Raw genomic sequence first — 24,378 nt, 5'->3', positions numbered from 1 at the left:
CATAATATTAGACTATTTACTTTTATATTTGTATATGTATATTGTACTATCATTTTATATTAATGGTTGTAACATATTAGATATAATATTATATTGATTAATTAATCAATTCATTACCTTTAGTTATCAATAGAATTTATATCCAAATGTGATAGTAGTTAGATATGTTATCATCTTATTGATTTATAATGTAATTATAACATATTATATATTATATTAATAATAATATTAGTAATATCATTATTCTTAATACTACTATATATTATATTTTCTTTATATATTATTTATAATTCTCAATCATATTATAATATTATCCTTGAATATGTCCATTTCATAATATAACCCATGTAGGTACATTATAAAGTTATTATTGGTATTTGATGTCATTTATAATCAAAGTATTTATTTTTTATTTAATTTATTTAACTCATTAATATTATAATAATAATATAATATTTTACATTACAATTATGCTATAATCTTATATATTGTTCTATTTTTATATTATCAAATATATCACTATTATATAATAGATTATGATATTATCATTATATAATATGTTATTTGAATATTCATATATCCTTTTAATTTGGGCTTATGACATTTATTCTATTGGACTTGTAGTGCCTACCCTTGTTTACATTTTTCTGAACACATTGTTGCTATTATTGTCAGACTCTGTTAGACTAGTTTTATGATGATGGTTAGTAGCATTATTTTGAGACTATCAGATATTGTGCTATGGATTCAGTTGAAACATGATGAGATTACTTAGACTCTACATTTCATATATGCATCATGATTATTACATTATTTCCAGTTATTGATGATGATTAGTTAGATGGTTATTATTACATGTGTTGTCTTATGGATACTTACCCCGTACTTGCATGTGTATGGTGTGCGTGTTTGTTTCTTATGTATGGTGTTTCTGATGTGGTTAAGGAAGGGATTTGTAGTCACCTGCTAGTCAGGATCTACACGATGCACCACTTCCTGCCATTGCATGTTTAGCTTAGCATATATATATATATATATATATATATATATATATATATATATATATATATATATATATATATATATATATATATATATATATAGTATGTACATGCATAGTTTTCATGCAGGTTGCAAGTACCGGGTATTGACTTCCCTGAATTGTTAGGATGAGCATACCTTATCGCATTATCTCAATGGTAAGAGAGGGGAGATAAATTCTCAAGTCGAAATCCTAAACCCTTAAACCATTTGTCCTAGAAAGGTAGGACAAGTATCTGAGATATTTTACCTTCCGAATGTGTCGGATGACATAATTCATGATTTTAACCCTTTAGACTGATTTTCTATCGATTGTTCTGTGATGGGTTTTCATATTTTATCTTGGAGGTCTATGGTGAATTTTCTATTAATTAAGTCTTAAATTAATAGATTTAATTAATAATTTAATATAATATCATGATCTTTTAATATTTTGATTTTGATTAATTAAATGGGAATTAATTAAGAAAATAATTAAATAAAAGAAATTAAAATTTATAATAATAATAATAAATAATAAATAAATAATAATAATAGAAATGATAAAAGAATCAAAATAAAAGTTATAAGTCTACCTAGGAGTAAACACACTCTTGATTGCACATATGTCAACAACACAAGAGTTGGCACACAAATTAAGCACATGGTGTCTACAACCTTGTGACTCATCTAGAAGGTTGGAAAAAGCTCGTGCTTAGTTGTCAACACTTATCTCATCTTCCAGTTGTTTCTAGAGACATTCTAGGTGCTTCTTGAGAGTTCTTTATATTCATGCACTCCTAGAAGCTCAGGGAGTGTCATTGGAGGACCCAAGAACGTTGGAGAAGGAAGGAGCTTGCTCTACGAAATTTTGAGGAGAAGTGATTTAGCATCAATGTCTAGGTAGACACTTGTGATTTTGACTTATGATATTTCGCTTCTTGCACTTTTATCTTCTTCGTGTCTTTTGAATGCTTTCTAAGGATTCTATGTGTAAATGTTCCTGTTGTTTTAATCTTGTCATGGATATTTAAGTCTCTATGTGAGAAAACCCCCACATGCGTAAATCTGAGAATTCTATGGGCTAGGGTTTATAAGTTTATAGTCAAACCTATTAGATGGATTAATTAGGTAAATCTGTAGAATGATCATTGTAGAAGAATTTCTATTTATTATGTATATATTGCATTAATAAATTTATATATATATATATACATACACACACACACACACACACACACACACACACACACATATATATCTTATTACATTTATTTAAAAATGTTTTAAAGAAATTTATATAGTTTAAGCACATGCTAAAAAAATGTTATTAAAAAAAAAAATATTATATGTATGAGAGGCAGGGAGGGACGAATCCCGTACCCCCACCCCTCTTGTAGTGCTCGAGAGCCGGTAGCTCTGCTGCCGTAGGCACTGCGATAGCAGTGCTATCACAAACCTGTGTCAGTAGACTGCTACGACACCGCCGTTCTGCATATGGGTGACAGCTCGACTCCGGGTATAGTCTGTGATCAGGGTACATGAGCACAAGTTTAATATTGTTTTGACTAAAAGCTATGATATGATTTGAGATTCATTTTTTCATATGTGATTAATAATATTAAATATTAAAAGATGGTTATATGATATATATATATATATATATATATATATATATTAATGAAATGTTTTAATATTTAAGTTAATTAGATTTTAAATAAATAATATAGTTTAAAATTAATCAATTTACATAATTAGAATTTACTCTAATTAAGGTTAATGAGAATGTTGTAAATGAAATATTTAAGTTACTATTTTGGATTTTTCGAGAGAAGAATTGGTTATTTGAAAATGACAATTCATTACCAAAAATAATGTATAATGTATATTCTTAGAATATTTAGAAAATTGAATTCTAAGAGTTATAGGGAGAAACTTTTATCTATCAAACAAATACATGAGTTAGGTAAAATATATAAATTTCTCCACTCGATATCTAAATTTGAAAACGAAAACTGAGACCTCCACACTTAATTCAATTATAAGATTTTAAACAAACCCAAACATGTGCTTGTATTGTGTTTTCTCTACGCTTCTTGTTTTGAGTTTTTAGGTTGACTAGATTGTTGACCAGTTATAGGACGTCTACCAAAGGCTCAGGGTTATGAGTGTGATGTCATGATGATGTCTTTGATCTCGATCTTTATAAACTCAACCATGGTTATGTGATGGCATGCTGATTGATATTGTCTTCAATCTTCTTGCGTAAGTTGTGATCTATGTAACCTTTTATGAAATGTCGATCAGTTGTATTTGGATTACTTTCCAGTCACTTGATGGAATTGAATTGTTTATCTGATTTTGATGATGTCATGTTGTGACATGTTTTGACTCAACCATTTTGGATTCTTCGATTAATATTGCTTTGAGATACTTTTGGTTGCTTGTTGAGAACCAATGGATGTTGTGATTATCAGTGATACCTTCAGTTTCTAATAGAGAACTATTGTGGTCATGATTATCTATGGATGTTTTTCAGTTGCTCATGGAGATTTGATGCTCTTATTATGGATTATCTTTTGGTATTTTTCTAATCACTTGTATAGGACTGTGGTGATTTTGTGATTTATGATTCCATGAGCTTAGGGTAGGTTATCTACTTGTAGTGTTAAGTGGCTTGCAATGGGGGTCGGGGCCCTAAGAGGTTGCCAGGGTAACTCATTGTAAGTTGTTTTAATAAGTGAAAACATCACATCTAATACTGACTTAAATGAACCTAATAAGATAATTGTTTGTTCTCGCCCATGCCTCGAGTGCTAGTACAAACTAGGATGGGAGTAGAGAGAACGCTTGGTTGCGACCTTGCATTTCGTAGTATGCCTCGTCTGTAATACTAGTGGCCGCATAGGGATCACTAGGGGGTCGGGGTCTATTGGGAGACTATTAGGGTAACTCTAGCGTGATCTGTGTGATGACACTTTCCCGCTTGCATAGTAGGTTTCCTACATGTCTTTGTGTGCATTTAGGATTAGATGTCGATTTGTGATTGGAACCTTTGAGTTAGTATACTTTTAGGATTCTTGAACTTAGAGAGTATTTGTGCTATGTGTTTTGATAACTTGTTTGGGACTTGAGATTATCTCCTCAGCACGGTGGGAGTGGACCATTTAGGTTCCATGCGGTCAGGTGGTAGTTCTTTTTCACTCTTACCATATGAGATCTGTCTAAGAAACCATAGCTAATGCATTCTTTGATTGTGATGGTGGATACGTATCCTTATATTGATGATTTGCATCTGTTAGGTGATGTTATCTTATGCTTTATCTTGCATGTTAGATTCCTTTCTGCATATGATGTAGTATAATTTAGGAGTGACATTCCTACTATGTTAATACCGATGATCTCTTTGGTGATTTGGAATGTTACGCATAGAGGGATGGCTAGGGGCCATGATGGTCTAATGATGCTATTTACGGTTGGGAGGAACCGTGCACTTAGTTAATTATTTTTGTGATAAATGGTTATCTGTTATGATGGATGTTTATATCTTTTATGATGATGTATCATGTATGACATGTGGTATTATTTACTTTATTGCATCATGGACTAGAATAAGGATAATGATGTAATGTACTTTATTTCCACACACGTATATTCTTTTAAGCCTTTCATACCCTGTGGCATGTACAATTGATGATTGAGCATTTAGAAATGCAATTTATGAACATTGGACTTTTCATTATTATTTTATGTGGATGTAGTATTAGATGGAATCATTAATAGATAATTTAGATGTAAATCAACGTTAAGGGATCCTTGAAGAATGAAACTTGTTATGTATGTTTATGCTTACTTTCAGTTGAATGATGTTATTGCTTTCGCTACTATGTTATGAATGGTTACTTTCATGTTTCAAAAAAAAAAAAAATGCTACCAAACTTAGTGAAACTTTAGGTTAATTCTTTGGATCCCTTGGCGGGGCATTACAAAACTTCATTTTTCCCATGCTCACAATTCCTCAACTTACAGGGTAAACAATGCAATTATGATGATTTTCACGAGCACCACGATAATGGGTACCATCTCCTTAGTGCACCAAATAACCATTGACGCCAAACATTTTTCTCATTAATAGCAATAATGTACTCAACTGATTTGATTTTCCCTCCAACTGAATGACAGCTTCTCAAATATTGTGTTGGTAGTTGCTTAGATCACAGATTTTAGAATAACAAAAAGAACAAATTCCTATTCTAAAAAAAGGAATTCTATTATAACAATTCCACAAATTCCTATCCTTAAAAAGAAAGTCTATTATAACGATTCCTATCCCTACAACCAAATGTACCCTTAAGACAACAAATCTATCAGATTTGACTTCTACAGTCCGCCATCAATTCAAAAGTCCATTATTTTACGTGTAAAGTTCAGTGAAAGACTTCATAAACCCAACTAAAAGTCAAAAACATTTATCCCAATGTGACATCACATAATTATATTTATTACTTTCTCACATAGAGATTATATCTCATTCAACTACCAATAATCAATCATTATCCCAGTCACAACTTTAAACCCCTAATTATTAGTGTCATTATATTAAATTATCAAGTACTTCCACAATTATTAAAATGTTCTCAACCACAATATCGTTCAAGATAGGAAGACTTCAGCAAATTCACGATTTAATCGTATAATGTTGTGACTTGAGCGCTAATAAAGATTATGCGGGAGCCGTGGTACGGGAATTGCATTTAACTGTTTGAAAGTAACTCCAAAATCGTCGGTCATTTCCTCCACACTCACCCCATCCGGAAGTTTCCACTCAAACGAATGAAGCAAAGATGCCAAAACAAATGCAACTACACGACTTGCCAATGGAAGCGCTGGGCAAATTCTTCTTCCCGCTCCGAACGGAATCAGCTCGAAGTCTTGTCCCCTGTAATCTATCTCCCTATTCTCACCCTCCAGAAATCTCTCCGGCACAAATTCCGACGGATTGCTCCAAATTTTACGGTTCCTCCCGATCGCCCAAACGTTCACCATCACCTGCGTGTCTTTGGGAATCACGAATCCCCCGATCACGCAGGAACTTTCTGCTCTGTGGGGAAGCAGCATGGGAGCCGGCGGGTGCAATCGGAAAGTTTCTTTCAGAGCTGCCTGCAGATATGGCAGACGATCAACATCAAATTCTTCCACTCTTCTCTTGCAGCCAACGACTTCATCCATTTCTGCTCGGACTCGCCTCAATTTCTCCGGATTGCGAATGAATTCTACCATTGCCCATTCTATGGTGGTAGTGCTCGATTCAGTACCGGCAGCGAACAATTCCTGAAAGCACAAAACACGATTAGAGATTTGGGGAAAACAAAAGAGATTTCTGAGGAAAAGAAAACAAAAAATCTCATCGGTGCTTCTCACAGCTATCAAGGCTCGAATGCCGACGTGATCGAAATCGTCACTTCGGGAATCGAGCAATGCATCCAGAAAATCCTTGTTGGAGCCGTTGAGCTTGAGCCTTTTCTGTATGAAGGTCTCCGATAAATCATACAACAACTTGAAATACCCGGCCATCCGACGTGACACGCCCTGCGGGTCGAGGAACCCGAGAAACGGGAAAAGGTCAGCCAGGTTGGGCATTACCAGGAGCTTCATTAATTCCCATATGCTCTCTTTGAGCTCCACAGAGTCTGGACCGCGCGGATCGCAGACGTCTGTGCTGAAGATCATGTTGCCCAACAAATTCATAGACGTGCAGAACGCCATACGCCCGATATCCACAACCCTCCCCTTGTCCTCGAATACGAGCCGAATGTTGCGAAATACTTGGTCTCTTCTCAGGTGTTGCAGAGCTTCCATTCTTTTGGGGCTGAAAAGCTCGACTGTTGAAATGCGTCGGAGATTGCGCCAGTAAGGGCCGTAGTCGCCCCAAACAAGCGAGGACTTGTCATGGGAAAGGGACCTGAATGTTTCCATCACCGGTCGTCCCGCGAAGATGTTGTCATGTGTTTTGAGGACCTCTTTTGCCATGGTAGGAGATGAAACCACCACTACGCTTTTCATGCCCAGACGGAGAGTCATGAGTTGGCCGTATTTAAGAGACATGACATGCAGAGTTTCGTGAGGCCTCTTTCCCAGCTGAAAGAGGTTTCCCACAATCGGCCAAGCAGGAGGTCCAGGGGGAAGACGAAGCTTTGTCCTGCTCTGTCTTCTCCATCGAGAGAAGAAGAAGAAGAGTGAAGCAGTGGCAAGGAGAACATAATACCAAGGAAGAGGTGGAATCTCCATATTTGAGATCCTTATTTCGTTTGGTTTCTGATGAGAGGATAAACATTATGTAGCCAGAAGCTCGTCGGTGGATGGAGTGCCGATACACGTGAATTTTGGGTCATTGTGGACTTTGGGAAAGAGTAAAGGATGGCAGGCGGAATACACTGGAGCCTAATCAAAGTTGCGACGACATTTCAGCCTGTTAAAAATAATGTTTATTATAGTAGCTGGGCATTTAATGCACAGTCCAGAACTTTCTACTTGCTTCTTGGAGCCTCTCTCTTTGTGCAAAATTTGAATTTAAAATTATGTAGAAATCTCTAGAGTGCTTCCTTTCTTGAAGCTTCTCAAGAACCCTCTAGAAATATGTATGAGCTCTATAAATAGAGCATTCCTCTCAGCTGTAATAACAAGAAGAAACTTTATAGCTCTTTGATATATTTGAGTTTTGCTGCTCTGTTTTTAAGCTCTGTTTTTATGCTCTGCTTTTCTTTCTTTGTGCTGCTGTTTTAATTCATCATGGTATCAGAGCACTTTCAGTTCTTTGGGCTGTGAATATATGATGCTTTTGGAATGAATATATGTGTTTTCTTTGTGTGAATCTTTACATTTGCAGGCTGTAACTAAGGAGTGAACAGCAGTTTGGTTTGGGACAAAAAACTACATCAAAAGAAGGATATTGCAGCAAAAGAAAAAGTTTTTTCTTCAACAATTTGGTGAGATTTTTTCAATTTCAAGCTTGGGTGTTCAAGTTTTTAAATATCTTTCATTCTCATCCAAAAAAAGGGGAGAGAATTTAACAATGGAATCACTTGGTGTGACTTTGCCTACAGTTAAATTAAATGGAAAAAATTATTATGATTGGGTATCTCATGTTGAAATCACTCTAACCCTTCAAAATTGTTATGATATTGTGACTGGTAGTGAACAAAGGCCTACAAATCCAGGAAATGATCAAGATAATTGGGATAAAAGGGACAAGAGGGCAGCAGCACTAATCAAGCTTACACTTTCAGAAGAAGTTTTTCCAGAAGTTCGTAATGAGAGAAGTGGAGTCAAAGTTTGGGAGATTTTGAAAGATTTATATCAAAATTCAGGTGATGTATGGATCTTATCTCTCACAACTGAATTATACAATTTGAAATTATCAAGCTCACAAGAGGTAGTCCCACATTTAAGTAAGTTAAAGGAAAAGAAAAATGAGCTTGCTTCTCTTGGAAAAGATATAGATGATAAAGATTTTGTGCAAATTATTTTACAAAGTCTTCCAGGATCTTATCAATCATTTATAAGGGGTTTAGATACTGCAGATAAATTAAAAAGTATTAAATCAGAAGAATTGTGTGCTAAGTTGGTTCAAGAAGAGAAAAGACAAGTTAAAGAAAAAGAATCATTTGATGGTGAATCTCAAGCATTTGTAATGAAAGGAAAACAATATTATAAGAAGTCACAAGAAAATGAATGTAAAGAAAGAAATTGGAAGAATGAAAATAAGAGTATTTCATATATAGATAATAATAGAAGTAAATGGAAATGTCATTATTGTGGTAAAATGGGTCATAAGGCAAATGAATGTTTCAAGAAGAAAAGAGATGTAGAAAAGAAAGTAAATAATTATCCAAAATTAGGAGATTCTAAAAGAAATGCATTTTGTGTTGCACTTAAAGAAAATAATACTTTCAAAGAAGATTGGGTTATTGATTCTGGTGCTACACAACACATGTCTCATAATGAGAATCAATTTGAATCAATAAGTGAAAATAATATAGAGAAAATATATTTGGGGGATAATAGTGCTTTAGAAGTTAAAGGGACTGGTAATGTCAAAATTGATAATGGTTTGTTCAAAAATGTGAAATTAGTCCCTGAATTAAAAACAAATCTGCTTTCAGTATCTCAAATTGCAAGTCAAGGACATAAAATAGAATTCTACAATGATAAGTGCTTAATCAAGGATGTCAATGATAATTATAGAGTCATTGCAATTGGTAAAATGGAGAATGGATTATATAAATTTCAAGAATTTACTTCTAAATGTGGAGATAAACATATGTGTGCTATTGCTCAATATGATGATATGAGCAGGATATGGCATGAGCGTTTGGGGCACATCAATTTTCAAAGTCTCAAGCTTATGGAGAAATTACAAATGGTGCATGGGCTGCCAAAGATATCATTAAGCCCTAAGGTGTGTGAAGGATGTGCAATGGGAAAACAACATGTGGAAAGTTTTCCTCAAGGTAAATCATGGAGAGCAAAAACTCCTCTACATCTAGTCCATAGTGATGTAATGGGTCCTTTCAAAACATCATCAATTGGAGGATCAAGGTATGCCCTCACTTTTATAGATGATTATAGTAGAAGAATTTGGGTGTATTTTCTACAAAAGAAAGATGAAGTGTTTCAAAAGTTTAAAGAGTTTAAAGCTTTGACTGAAAAACAAAGTGGAAAGTACTTAAAGATACTAAGAACTGATAGAGGGACTGAATACATGAATAAAGCTCTTTTAGATTTTTGTAAAGAACATGGCATTAAAAAGGAATCAACTGTCTCTTATTCACCCCAACAAAATGGTGTTGCTGAAAGGAAAAATAGAACTATAATAGAAATGGCTAGGTGCATGCTTCATTCTAGAAATCTAGAAGCTAAATTTTGGGCTGAAGCAGTTCATACTGCCGTATATATCTTGAATAGAACACCTACTAAGGCAGTTTTGAACATAACACCAGAAGAGGCATGGAGTGGAAGAAAGCCTACAGTATCTCATTTTAGAATTTTTGGTTGTAAAGCATATGCTCACATTCCTGATGAAAGGAGGAGCAAACTTGAAAGGAAAAGCGAGAAGTGCACAATGGTTGGATATAGTGAGGAATCGAAAGGATATAGGTTATACAATCCTAGAACTAATGAAATCTATATTAAAAGAAATGTATGGTTTGATGAAGATGTTAAGAATGATAATTCTCCAACATTATCTTTCTTTCCAATTTTGATTGATGAAGAAAATTCTATTTCTACCAATAGTCAAAGTCAAGGTGTGCAAACCACTACATGGGATGAGACTCAAGAAAGTGATAATGAAAATCCAAAGAAATTTAGAAGCATCAAAGAAATTTATCAAGAAGGTCCTAGATATATATTTGCTAACTATGCTCTTATGACTAAGGTGATGCAGGTTGACACTCCAAACACATATGAAGAAGCAAAAGGAAAAGAAAAATGGGAAGAAGCTATGCAAGAAGAATACAATTCTTTGATGAAGAATGGAACATGGGAACTAACAACACTTCCAGAAGGCAAAAATGTGGTTGGTTGCAAGTGGACCTATAGAACCAAATTCACATCAGATGGAGCTATTGAAAAATACAAAGCAAGGTTAGTGGCTAAAGGTTTCTCACAAGAAGAAGGTATAGACTATACTGAAACCTTTGCTCCAGTAGCTAAGATGACTTCCATTCGTACAATAGTTGCTTTAGCTGCAAAGTTTGGTTGGAAAATTTTTCAAATGGATGTAAAAAGTGCATTTTTGCATGGTGACTTAAAAGAAGAAATTTATATGCAACAACCACCAGGATTTATTAAGTATGGAGAAGAGAATTTGGTGTGTAGATTAAGAAAATCACTCTATGGTCTCAAACAAGCACCAAGGGAATGGTACTCAAAAATTAATAAGTACTTCCTAGAAGTTGGATTTAAAAGAAGTAATGCTGATCCAGATGTGTATGTAAAATATTGTGATAATAAGGTTGTTATCATTGTATTGTATGTGGATGACTTGATTATTACAGGAAATCATGCACATGATATTGAGATAACTAAAAATCAACTCAAACAAGCTTTCGAAATAACTGATTTAGGACTAATGCACTATTTTTTGGGTATGCAAGTATGGCAAGAAGAAGGAAGAATCATGCTCTCTCAAACTAAATATGCTCTTGATGTACTTAAAAAATTCAATATGAGTGATTGTAAACCATGTAATACACCATGTGAAATAGGAGTAAAGTTAGGTGCTAACTCTACTCAAAAGAAAGTGGATGGAAAATTATATAGGCAGCTTGTTGGAAATCTTTTGTATCTTACTATAACTAGACCAGATATTGCATATGCAGTTGGTATTGTATCGAGATACATGGCAGATCCACACATTGAACACTGGAAAGCGGCTAAAAGAATATTAAGATATATTAAGGGTACTTACCAGCTTGGCATTGAATACAAATATGGAGGAGAACCTACTTTAGTTGGATATACAGATTCTGATTATGCAGGTGACATTGATGATAGAAAGTCAACTTCAGGATATATCTTCCATCTTGGATCGGGACCGATTTCGTGGAGTAGCAAGAAGCAATCAACAGTGTCACTCTCATCTACAGAAGCTGAATATATTGGTTTATCAAAGGCGTCTCAAGAAGCATTATGGCTTAGGAGGTTACTTGAAGAATTGCATCATCCACAAGACTCTCCAACAACAATATTTTGTGATAATCAAAGTACTATTAAGCTAGCAAAAAATCCGGTATATCATGCAAGGTCCAAGCATATAGAAGTGCATCATCATTTTGTTCGAGATCTAATTGAAAGACAAGAGGTGGAGCTTCAATTTTGCAGAACAGAAGATCAACTCGCTGATATATTTACAAAAGCATTGTCTATCGTAAAATCTACGAAATTTAGAGATCTATTGCAGCTCAAAGATGTTCCTACTCTCTCCAAATAAACATTATGGGGGGGTGTTAAAAATAATGTTTATTATAGTAGCTGGGCATTTAATGCACAGTCCAGAACTTTCTACTTGCTTCTTGGAGCCTCTCTCTTTGTGCAAAATTTGAATTTAAAATTATGTAGAAATCTCTAGAGTGCTTCCTTTCTTGAAGCTTCTCAAGAACCCTCTAGAAATATGTATGAGCTCTATAAATAGAGCATTCCTCTCAGCTGTAATAACAAGAAGAAACTTTATAGCTCTTTGATATATTTGAGTTTTGCTGCTCTGTTTTTAAGCTCTGTTTTTATGCTCTGCTTTTCTTTCTTTGTGCTGCTGTTTTAATTCATCACAGCCTCTAACCAAGTCTTTTGATCCAACGTCCCACCTTAAACTGAAAAGAGCGAGGGCATTAACTAACTCACTAGTTGCATTATTTATTTGGTTGACTATGCCAGAGGTGTTTTCTTATCTGGAATGAACAACCTGATTTCGGCGATCGACGACTTGCAATGGTGGATAACGGTTGGCCGACTATGGAAGCATTTGTGGCTTTTGGATTTTGCTTTGCATTTGTTGCTCGCGGAATCCCCCAAAAAGCAGAAAAGTAAGACATTTGTGTTCCTACCCCAAAACCACCTTCTCCTGCAGCCACGTTAGACCTCCTCTTTCAATAGCACTGTTCCCGATGACAGCTTAATTGGAAAAATATCACCCACAATTGCACCTTGATTGATGTGGAACGGGCACGCGAATGATATCTAGGTCAATTAGGGAATTTTGGTTCTATGTCTTGGAAATATTTGTGCATTACATGATGTAGATAATGAAATAGAGATATAGATAGTGAGGGAGATATATATATATATATATATATATGGTGAGATAAGGATATAAATAGGGATTGATAGAGAGATATAGATACTGAGATAAATTGATAGAGCGATAGAGATATAAGTAGAGGGGACAGGCAAAGAGAAATAGACAGATATATATAGAGAAATAAACAAAGAGGAGTAGAGATTAGAAAATGAGAGAGATAAAGATATACTGTAAGACAAATAGGTGGATGCGGAGGGAGGGTGAGAGCGATATGGAGAGTGCAGAGAAGGCAAGGAGAGATGTAGGTGGAGAAAGAGAGAGGTTGGAGGAAGGTTAGATGGAGAGAAATAGATAGAGTAGGGGGAGAGTAGGAAGAAAGAGAGAAAGGGAGATACGAGTAGAGAGAGAAGAATAGGAGGGAGAGGACAAGAAGCAAGAAAGAAATGGAGATACATGTAGAGAGAGAAGAACAAGTAGAAGAGGGGGAGATATAAAGAGATAGAAAAAAATACAAAGAGGGGGGGTGATTGGGGGGGGGGGGGGGGGGGGGTAGGTTTATGAATATATTAAGTGAGATAGGGAATTAGGGAGAGAAGGAGAGGGAGAGAGAGAGAGGAGGGGGGGAGGGGTTGGATGATTTAGTCATAGAGGGGGAGGGAGAGATAGAGAAATAGAGTGGAAAAAGTGAGACAAAAGCATAATAGATAAATTAATAAAATGAGGGGTGCAAAGGCCAAAGTTCCTACCATATGTGTAATTGTTGAAATGTTATGAGTCAGAAAAATAAAGAATTGAAATGAAGGTGGAGAATACATAATTTGGAGATGTGAGAATGTCGTTAGATAGCTATTGATCACATATGTGAATGTATTGGAGTAATAGTTGAAATAAGTAAGATTGACACTAACTACCATAGATATAAAGCATGATGACTAATAGGATGTAAGACTTGCTCCCCTATCACTTTCCTTACATGGGGCTTACAAACAAGACAAACATTATTAAAATATTTACCAAGATATTCGTCTGAGATAAGCTATAATCAGTAGGTCAAAACCAACTAAAATTGGGAAGAAGACCGTAAAGTTAAAAGATATATTCCTTTATGCAATGCAAAGAGACTGAACATCCCTTACAAATAGGATAGCATTTCAAACGAAAAATTAAGCTAAGGTTATGGAGCTCATCTTATAAATAATGGTAATCAATTAAAAGACCACATCAACTGATGATTTCAATTATGTAGGAAAGAACAAGAACAATAATTAAATTGAGTGCTAGAAATTTAATCAATTTATCACGATCTTACATAAGGTTTCCCTGTAGTCACATTCTGAAAGTGATGTTAAAAAATCACGTGTCCCCACTTGAGAATTGTCTTTTCTAACATTTCCATTTAAAAAAAATCACAAATATGATCTTCTTCATAACATCTATTTTGGAAAGTTTTTCTTAGAACGATTTTATTCTAGGAATATTAGTTCCAACCAACTAATGCCATGCCATTTCCCTATCCAAGTTGTCCTTATAATCTCTCCAATTTTCTCATGTTGCTGACCATTGTTACCCATATAATCAGGATTACAATTAGCACCAAAAAATTAATGCGGTATTCATTAATCTTTTAAAGTTGGATGTGTAAGTACTGACATCATACCATACCCTAATTTTACATAATCTTTATAAGAAAGTCTTTGGCCAAATGCATGTCTAATAACATATCATACACAATTGGCATGGGTACATGCATACCAAGTTTGTCCTATTCTCTTAATATAATTATTTCAATTGTATACACTTGACATTCGTCCAACCAATTTGATCCACCTAGCCCGCCATTTATCAAATTATCAATTTCCATCTATAATGTGATGTCAATATGAAAAAAATATCATTTCACTAACCATAATCTTTTGTCAATATCTCCATGTTATAATTAAACTATTGGCTCTCCATATTAGCAATTTTCTCTGTTATGAGTGTAAGTGTCGATCATCTAAACAAAATTGACAACTCTTATTTATTGTAATATGAGGGTACAATTAATTTTTCATCCAAATTGATTGCATGATTCACCAGGTTGATCTGATTAGGATCTAGGACTATTATAGAGGAATGTTTTAGATAATTACATAAAGTTAATTTAAAGCATTATTTAGTGAATTAACATAAATTAAATTTTTAAATGAACAAAGCATAATAAGGTAGTGATTGAAAGAAAGACAAAAGAGAGATAGAAGACAAAACATAATATAACGAAGTTTGACCGTAGGTCAGACTATGTCTCTGGGTCCTACTCCAATAGAGGGACTGATCTGATTAGCTCCAAAATCAATTACAAGTATTTTGAAATAATTCCCTTCAAGCAGAATTGTTGCATTAATCTCCAATGTGCAAGAATAATCACCAAGTCTCCAAAGTCATAATCTCCTTCTCATCACCTGGATCATTTTTCAAAGGACTAAAGCCTATTTTTATACATGAAATTAGCCCTAATTAGGCTAAAACCCCCAAAACTATAAAATCACTATTTAAAACACCTAATCCCATCCATATCCCTTTTACAAATTATAAATAATTTTCCACCATGCAATTTTGGTGTTTTTTTAAAACCCATATCCTTATTAACTAAGGATAGGCAAAATAATTGATAGTTTAATTAAAATATAATCCACATACTTCTTAAATTCTTTAAATAGCGAGTCACCACTTGTCACACTACATTTACTACGAGAGATTTTAGGCTAGGATATAATGGCTCTGGCCAACGGTGAACCAGTTGTTTTTGGTGTTCACATTGCTGCTTTGGACTGCCATGGTGCCACCACAGAAGAAATGCCCTAACAAGTTTGCCCCGAAGGTTTTCACAAGGTAATCCTAACATTATCCTTCCTTTGTAAGAATTTTATGTTGAATGTGACTGGTTAGAACATACCTTGATAGGTTATTTTGTGGGTAGGACTCCTCCTAAAGCAATGCTTTGAGAATTGGTTAACAAGAGCTAGACTCCTCATGAAGTCTGCCTTGACACTATGCAAAACCTTATCAGACATTTTTTTTTATTTCACTTTGCTAACCCATTGTAAGAAGACGTGGTCTTTAACAACGGACCTTGGTTTGTGCATTCTATTGGGTGATGCGACGAGCTCCCCTGCCCACAGGTGGTTAATTATGTGGTGTTCCATGTTCACTAACAGTCATGGCTTTTGGTGCAACGAAAAATGGGTCCTACAATTGGTATCAGAGCCTGGTTTTGGCCTGGTCATGGGTTCAAATCTCCCCGGTGCCTTCCCAACCCACGTAAGCACCTGGTATGCGCGTCGAGGGGGAGATTTTTGGGTGATGCGACGCGCTCCCCTGCCCACAGGTGGTTAATTATGTGGTGTTCCATGTTCACTAACAGTCATGGCTTTTGGTGCAATGGCAAATGGGCCCTGAGAATAGACAACATACCCACAAAATTGTGACACAAGATATACCCTGGGAAACCCTCATTGAGGGAAAAAACCCAGCCTCCAAAAGCATCCATCACCTTGTATTATTCAGCAAAAATACCATTGCCATACAACCATGGAAGCCTTCATGGCCATAGCCACAACCGAGAAAACTATGTGAACAAGCATGAATCCACACATCCCATGCCATGCTTTCAACCTTCACAAATGCTCCCTTGGCTAACCTGTCAAGCCTTGTCTTGCTCGACTCTTGCCTTTTGTCTTCTCCTTGTCACTCTTTTTTTCTCTATACAACAACTACCCTTGTGGCTGCTTATATAGTAGCAAGTCCCACAAAACCACTAAGTGGTATTACATAAACCATGTGCTAAAACCATGTGCTACCTAACCCATTGACCCCACATTTAATATTGGGCATTTAATTCTTTTCCCCAATATTAAATAATTACATGAAATATTATCACAATGTTACAATACAACTCATCAAGAATATTCCATGGAAATCTTTACATGTTGCACGTCCATCTAGGAACAACATTACATAATAAAATAAAATAATAAAATAACAATATTATGCAATGTGTGCAACACCCATTATCTCAAAAATCTCCCACTTGTTGTATACATTGCATAGGGTCAATCCGTAGCCACATAAATGAACAAGGGAACAATCCCTCTCAGCACATCCACCATCATGGATCAAAATACACCAAGTGCTCCATCCTGGTACCCGCAACAAAATCAAAGTATCAAGCATCTCGAATATGAATGATCTCACCTCCTATTATGCCACTCCCACTAGACATACATAGAAGCCATCCAAAGAGAAAGCCACCCAACTTGTCACATTAGAAGATTATAAAATCCTGTACCAACTGAAAATTCTAAGCACCAATAACCTGATCCAAAGGTAATCACATGTATCCGTAGTTGTCAAAATATCCATAGCTGAAATAGCACCCACAGCAAAGTGCCAAACCCATCCAACTATCCATACCTCAAAAGGTATAACAAGTGAATCTCATATCACCGACATATCCAATCTATAACCTGCAATCACAAGCCTCAAGAGCAATACCTGCCACATATATACCAAGAAGCTCCCACTGCAAAAGATAATGTCAAATCTATAACCAATCCACTCACAACATCTCAAAGAAGTGAATCCATGTAGTATCAAGGACATCCATAATACATAATCCCATATCCTGCAAGAATAACTCTCATAACAAGTCTCCAATGCTCTCCCAAGTTCACCACAACCAACAGAGGAAAGAGATAAAGGAATAACCATGTCATCTCTCACATGAAATACATGAGCACAAACCAGTGATCACAATCTCTAACCAATCTCAAATCCAATGTAGGCAAAACTGAACATCCAAGAAGATAACCAAGACCAGAGAAACCATGCAAATCATAACCTGTATCATGTCTTTCTACACACACCTCTAGATGTAAACTGTGCAAGTATGATCTCCTCCATAACAGCCCAACAAGAAGCCTCAACAACACCCAAACTATACCATATAACTAATCATGGATGTAAGCCTCTCACAAGAAGATCAAACTCAATAAAACCATTCCTAAACTAAGGAATAACCATTCCTAATCCAAGGAAAATGCCCAATAAAACCATCTCCCAAACTCAACCAGCATAACAACATATGCACATGGAGATAACCAATGCTAAACCATCTCTCAAATGAACCCTCCAGAACTAACTCATGTACCATAGCTCAAGATCCATATCCATGAAAGACAAGCATAAATATAATGAAAATGAGAGAAACAATGGGCTATACCTCTCAAGTACCAAACCGCCGAGTAGACCAAGAGTGGGGAATGAGAATGCTCATCAAGATACCCAAGTCTCCAACCAAGACTCATCTAAGAACAATCTCCTCTCAAGTCCATATCAGGTGACTGCACCTCAGACTTCCTGCTAAAACCATCAACTGTCCCAACAAATACTTCTCTAATCCAAGAGAAATCAGCATCACCACCATCTCTAAGTATCCATGAGCACCTGCAACCAATCAATCCATGCCAACTCCAAATGCAACATAGCAATATCATGAAGTATCCAGCTTATGATCAGTGTACTCAATACCAAGAAACTAAACCAAGATCAATGTCAAAGTTCCAACCATGGCCTCAGGAACATAAACATGACAAAATGATCTTACCATCTCAACTAAAAGAGATAACATGCTCCACATGAACACACCATAATATGTCACAACTCTAAACGCGTATCAAGAGTATACCATGACATAATAATGAAACCATCCTCATACCAAGGATAACATGCCAAATAAAAGCATAAACCACACCTTTGCCAAGAACCCTGTGAGTCCTCAAGATGCAACCATCTCCACACACCATGAAGAAAACCATCTCCACATAACATGAAGATAACCAAGAACTCCATGAGTCCTCAAGATCTAACCATCTTCAAACACCATGAAGATAACAAGTGCACCATGCAAATGTCAAAGATGCTTCTGCAACAATAGGATCTAAGACAAACCTCCAACATCTGCAAACACTCAATAAATATATCAATGCCAACAACTTCCACTCAACCGTGGTACCAAGTCACCTATGGCATCATAAAATCCATCCTCTCCAAACCAAGAAGATATAAAATGGTCATGAGACTTCATAGCCTTGGATGATAAAAAGCTTAGTGTTCCTGTATGTGTCAAGTTCCCAGATCTACCCCTACCATGCTGGCCTTTCATTGAGTCCATTGCCAAAGCCCTTGGAAAAGTTGTCACTAAGGAGCCTGAGAAAAATTTTAATGCTCTCCCATAGTGATGCATTTGCGTCAAGGTTGATCTTTCCAAGGATCTTAAGGATTCTGTGGAAATCCATATTGGTGCTCAAACCTTCTCCCAAAAGGTGCTTTACTTGAACATCCCAAACACCTATTATAGGTACCAGTCCACAGAACACAAGATCAAGAATTGCCCTTTGGCTACGTCTACGGTCAAGCCCATGCCTAAAGAAGTGCCTACTAAACAATCTGAAGGGAAAAAAGAACAATGGGTTATTGTTGGGCACAAGGGCAAGGTTACCTTGAATCCCTTGCCCCACAAGCAATCTTATGCGGTCTTCTATCCCCACAGGAGCATCAATTCTAGCCAGCATAGGGATGCAAGTGGCTTTCACAACACCTACTGTGGGGATTTCACAGGTTCCAAATCCTACTAGTATGCAGGGGATAAAGGTCGCCACCAGGGCTTCTGCCCTGGTTGGGGTTCATACTCCTCTTGTTTCTTCTTCCATAGTGCCACTAGCGACATGGTGTTCTTGTAGTCCTCCTGGACATGTGAAGATACCAAAGGTGAAACGATAGGCTGTAAGTTCAGAGGGTTTTCCATCTGACTTCAACCAAGTTTCTACCTTCTTATAGAATAGCTACTCATCTCTTGAGGATGAGGATGATATGGAAGAGCTTTCATGAACTTCCTATCATGGAATGTTTGAGGTCTCACAAACCTCCCCAGAAAGTACTATCTCTGGGATGCCCATCATAGACATGGTAATTTAGATTTTCTCTATTTGCAAGAAGTTAAGATTTCTAGTTTCATGCTTTCTTCGGCATGCCACATCATTTGGCAAGATGGCATTATGTTTTCCTCTTAGCACGAAGTTGGCCGAGGTGGTGTAGTTACTCTCTTGTCACCTTGCCTTCATTCTACTATTATTTTACATGGTTCCAACCCCATGTGTAGAATTATTTGGCTTTTTCTTTCCATTAACAATCATTCTTTTGGAGTCATCAATGTTTATGCTTCCAATGATGTTGTGGAAAGATCCCAGATGTGGGCCTGGCTAGCTGACAATTTGCTTCTAGCTACTTGAGTCATGTGTGGGGACTTCAATATAGTTGAAATGGCCTCTAACATAGATGACATTCTACCTTGAGAAGCCTAGTACTACATGCACAATAAATTGGGCCTTTTTTATCCCAATGCCAACTGCTACCAGGATAGTGGGGTTTGGCACACTTGGTCCAACTTTCAAGCTAGCTCTAACCACATTTTAAAATATCTCGATTGTGCTATGATCATTGCACAATCTTTTTTCTATTTTTCTAAGGATTGAGATATACCTATCATTCCCCTGCCAGATGTGACATTATCTGACCACCATCCCATTTATTTTTTCATTTCTTGGCAAACAACTATCTTGAAGGTGGCCAAGTCTTAGTTCTTCCTCAACATGTCTATGCTGATGCATGCTTCCACCATCTCACACATCCTATGTGTCTAAAATTTGGAGCCACATTCGCATTCTCAAAGGGGATGGATTCAATGGTGGAATGATGCCATTACCATAACTATTCAATTCTTGTGTATCTATAGGCATCAATTGGAAATGTTCAGAAAATGGTCATATTAAGCCAACACCCTTGCTCTCAAAAAATCTTTTAAGGTTCTCACCCTCAATCCCTTTGATGTGGATTTACAAATTCAGCTTACCAAGCTTTGCCATGACAAACAAATTGCTAATAACTATGCTGCTCAAGGAGCCCAAATCAAAGCTCATCTTTACTGGTTGGAGGTTGGTGATAAAGCTTCAAAAGAGTTTTTTCAAGCTCCTCGAGCCTATCATGCCAATGTTGGGATTAAAAAGATCAATGAGGAACTGTTGTTCTATCCAGTCTCTTTGACATCCTACAAGCATTTGTTCATCACTATGAAAATGTGTTTGCTTCACAGAAAAATTCAATTGCTCAGGACAAAGCTCTCAGAAAGTATATCTCTATTACTCCAAACTGCTTAGTAGTTGAGCAATGTGCTTTCTGTGAGCAACTTCTTTCCCTCTGAGACCTTAAAGAGGTGGTCTGTTCCATGGCTGATGAAAAATCCCTTGGGTGTGATGGGTTTCCTTGTGAATTTTACAAACACCTTTGGGAGCATATAGGTCCTAATCTACAAAATTTTTATCTTGAAGCCTATCATTCTAAAAGCTTAGGAGCCATTATAAATAAAGGAAATATCAAATTTATGCCTAAATTTGGTGATCTAGAGGACATATGCAATTGCAAACCCATTGCTCTTCTGAATGCGTCTTATAAGATTATTGCCAAGGCACTCTCTCTCAAAATCAGGCACATGTTGCCTTTAATTGTGTGGCCTGAGAAAACTAGCTTCATCAAGTCTAGATATATTCTTGAGAACATTATTGCTATCTAGAAAGGCATGGAATGGGCTTGCAAGTCCAATTAGAAGGCTATCTTTTTAAAGATAGATTTTGTTAAAGCCTATGATCCCATTGAATGGCCCTTCATCTTGGCTATGCTCCAGGCTTTGGGTTTTGGTCCCAATTTCTTTCAGTCCATGGAGATGCTCATGCTTGAATTACCATCAATAATTAACAATCTAAGGCTTTTAGACTTTTTCTTTTAATCAAGAAAGGTTGCCCTTTAGCTCCAGTGCTTTATGTCCTTGTTGCTGAAGGTTTTGGCTATTTGCTAGCTCATTCTGTGTCTTCATGACTGGTTCATGGTATTTCCTTGCCTGAATCATCCTCCCAGTTAGTCAATGGACAATTTGCTAATAATTCATTTCTTACTCTTTTAGAGGATGAAGAAAAAATCAATAATGCTTTAGGTTTCCTAGACACCTTTTGTCAAGCCTTTGGATCTTCCATTCAATGGCATAAAACACTCTGCTTCTACCAGTCATTTTTGCCAGCTCCACCTTGGCTTAGCTAGTTTGAGTGGAAATGGATTATGCATGGGGATATCTTTCACTTTCTTAGAATTCCTTTTTCTTTCTAGGCTTCACCTGTGGAACTTTGGAATATTGTGTTGGCCAATTTTAGCAAGAAGCTTGACTATTGGATCACAAAACCACTCTCCCTTGCTGGGAAATTTTAGATTTCCTCAAAGATTCTGGCGGCCACTCATGTGTATTATTTCTCCTATTGGTCTCCCTCCAAATCTTTATATCTAAAGCTGGAAAGATTGCTTAGGGATTTTCTCTAGACCTCTGGTTCTAATCATTATGGCTTTCACAGAGTTTCCTGGGATTTTTGTTGTCTCCCAAAAGAATCTGGTGGTCTTGGCCTAATTTCCACTCAGAAAAAAGGCCTTGCTCTCTATGTAAAATGGATTATTCAAACTATTTCTGGAGATGAAGCCTGGAAGATTCTGGTTTGGCACTACATTTCTTTTGGCTTTCCTGTTAATAGGCCTACGTGGAAGGGGATTGATTTCCAAACCCTTCTCATCATGTGTGAGCCAATGGCCATACAAGGCTCATTTTTCATCAAGAGCATATGGAAAGCCTAGGAAGCTATTAAGCCTTGGCTTCATTAGGGTAGAGAAGAGTTCCACAATGCCCTCTCCTTGAATTAGTAGAACATTTGGTGGTCTCCCCTATTTTCCATTCAAGGTACTCCCCTCGCCAAGACTCAAGGTGCTAGTGTTCTGCATTTTTTCAAACATGGCATCATAACTCCTAAGGACCTCTTCTCAAGGGTCACCATGAGTTTCAAGACCTAGGAAGTTATGCACGTACAGTACTGCCTTATCCATTTAGATCGACAAACTTTTGACCTTTTGCTCTCTTCCATCCATGTGCACTTAGTTCATAAAGTGAGGATTCATTCTGTTCGACCTTTGTGGCATGATTGGAAGTGGTATCCTACCACTCCATTTCCCAGTTACAAGCTAAGTTTGGACTATAGATGGCTTTTGCCCCATCTTGTGATGGTGGACAAACTCAACTAGAGATGGAGTTTGCAATCTTCTATTTCTCAATGGATAAAACACTTTGATACCATTTGGAATGTTATAATTGAACCCAAGATTGCTCATTTTTCTTTGTGCCTAGCCTTCCAAGGTCTTTCCCTAGGGCCTCAGCTCAAACACATTGGGGTTCCTGTTCCTAGGTGCCCCTTTTATGGACAACCAAAGTCTTTCTTGCATATTTTCTAGTTTTGTAAGCATGCTCAAAATATTTGGCATTGGATTCATGATTTTTTCAAGCCATTTAGGCCTAAACTCTTTTCTTGGTACATGATCTTGCTTGGTGACTCCTCCAGAATTCCTCCAAAGTTCACCCAGATTTGGCATACCTTTAGGATGGAAATTTGTTTTCTTTGTGGAATGATAGGAATGTTGTTCTTTTCACACACAATTTTTTGGATGTTAACATTGCTATGTACACTAAGATGTATGCATTTTTAGTAATGTAATTATGTGGATTCAGGTGCAAGCTAACAAAGTTTCCATTGAGGTAGCTCACCTGTAGGAGCTGCTGAGCCACTAGGGCAATGCTCCCTGCACTATTGCTAGAGTTCCTCTTGATGCCTCGATAGATACCTCGATGCCTCATGGCTGTCGTCCTCGATGCCATTCCTCAGGTCGCCACTCGTACACCCCATGCTCCTAGGGTTCTCGCCACCACTCTCCCAGTGGTGGTGATGGCAGATGGAGGTACTGCTTAGCTTCCCCACCCCATGGTGGCTCTAGTTGGTCCCTGGTTCCTCCTCTTGGTACTCATTAGACACATTTTGGGAAGTGGCCTTGCCTGGACTTAGCGATCACTCCTCCACAGCTAGAGGTGAAAGATGTAGAGGCTGCCACTGATCCTCTAGTTACTGCTACTACTGATGATGGTTGGACTATTCCCAACTCACCCCCAAATCCAAGAGATGATTGGGGTTTTCATGATAAAGATGATCCACCACCCTTGGCTGGCACTACTTTGGTAGTCTGAGGTTGCTTTATATGTTTTTCTTATGAATAGTTTCTATTTCTGGTTATGGCCGTGTTTTTAGTTTGGCTTTGGCTATGTGAACTTATTCGTAGGGTGGTCTTGTATCCCCTTGACCCTAACTTAGTATATTTTTAATAAAAAAAGACTATTCATCAAAAAAATGCTTTAAATAGCACATCGATTATATTACATTTTGGGAGGTCAGTGGTCAAAGGTTCCTTCCATTCTCCATTTGGCAATTTTTTAGTTAAAATCGAATTCCCTCCTTAAAATAGTAAATGGCATGTATAGCATAGTAGTTAAGGAGGATGGTTTAGAATTGGAGGTTGGGGAGCTTGAGTCTCCTCAACATTTTTTTGCCACC

The 24,378-nt window shown here is 36.7% G+C and overlaps 1 protein-coding gene across 1 annotated transcript; it reads right to left on the bottom strand.

Annotated features, from left to right (window-relative positions):
• Positions 1 to 5,589: 5,589 nt before the first annotated feature.
• LOC149527867 (putative (S)-N-methylcoclaurine 3'-hydroxylase isozyme 2) lies at positions 5,590 to 7,436 on the bottom strand. Its single transcript, XM_089812043.1, has 2 exons — positions 6,442 to 7,436; positions 5,590 to 6,351 (listed from the first exon to the last, which is right to left on the bottom strand). The coding sequence occupies exons 1-2, from the start codon at positions 7,306 to 7,308 to the stop codon at positions 5,734 to 5,736; spliced, it is 1,485 nt and encodes a 494-aa protein (XP_089668169.1). The 5' UTR covers positions 7,309 to 7,436; the 3' UTR covers positions 5,590 to 5,733.
• Between the last annotated feature and the right edge of the window lie 16,942 nt (positions 7,437 to 24,378).

This window comes from Cupressus sempervirens, unplaced genomic scaffold (assembly GCF_028749045.1).
Source record: "Cupressus sempervirens isolate cs-2001-9-10 unplaced genomic scaffold, ASM2874904v1 CseChr00s100001_01, whole genome shotgun sequence".
Taxonomy (NCBI): domain Eukaryota; kingdom Viridiplantae; phylum Streptophyta; class Pinopsida; order Cupressales; family Cupressaceae; genus Cupressus; species Cupressus sempervirens.
The sequence above is the reverse complement of the archived record's forward strand: the minus strand, read 5'-3'. Positions and strand labels throughout refer to the sequence as shown.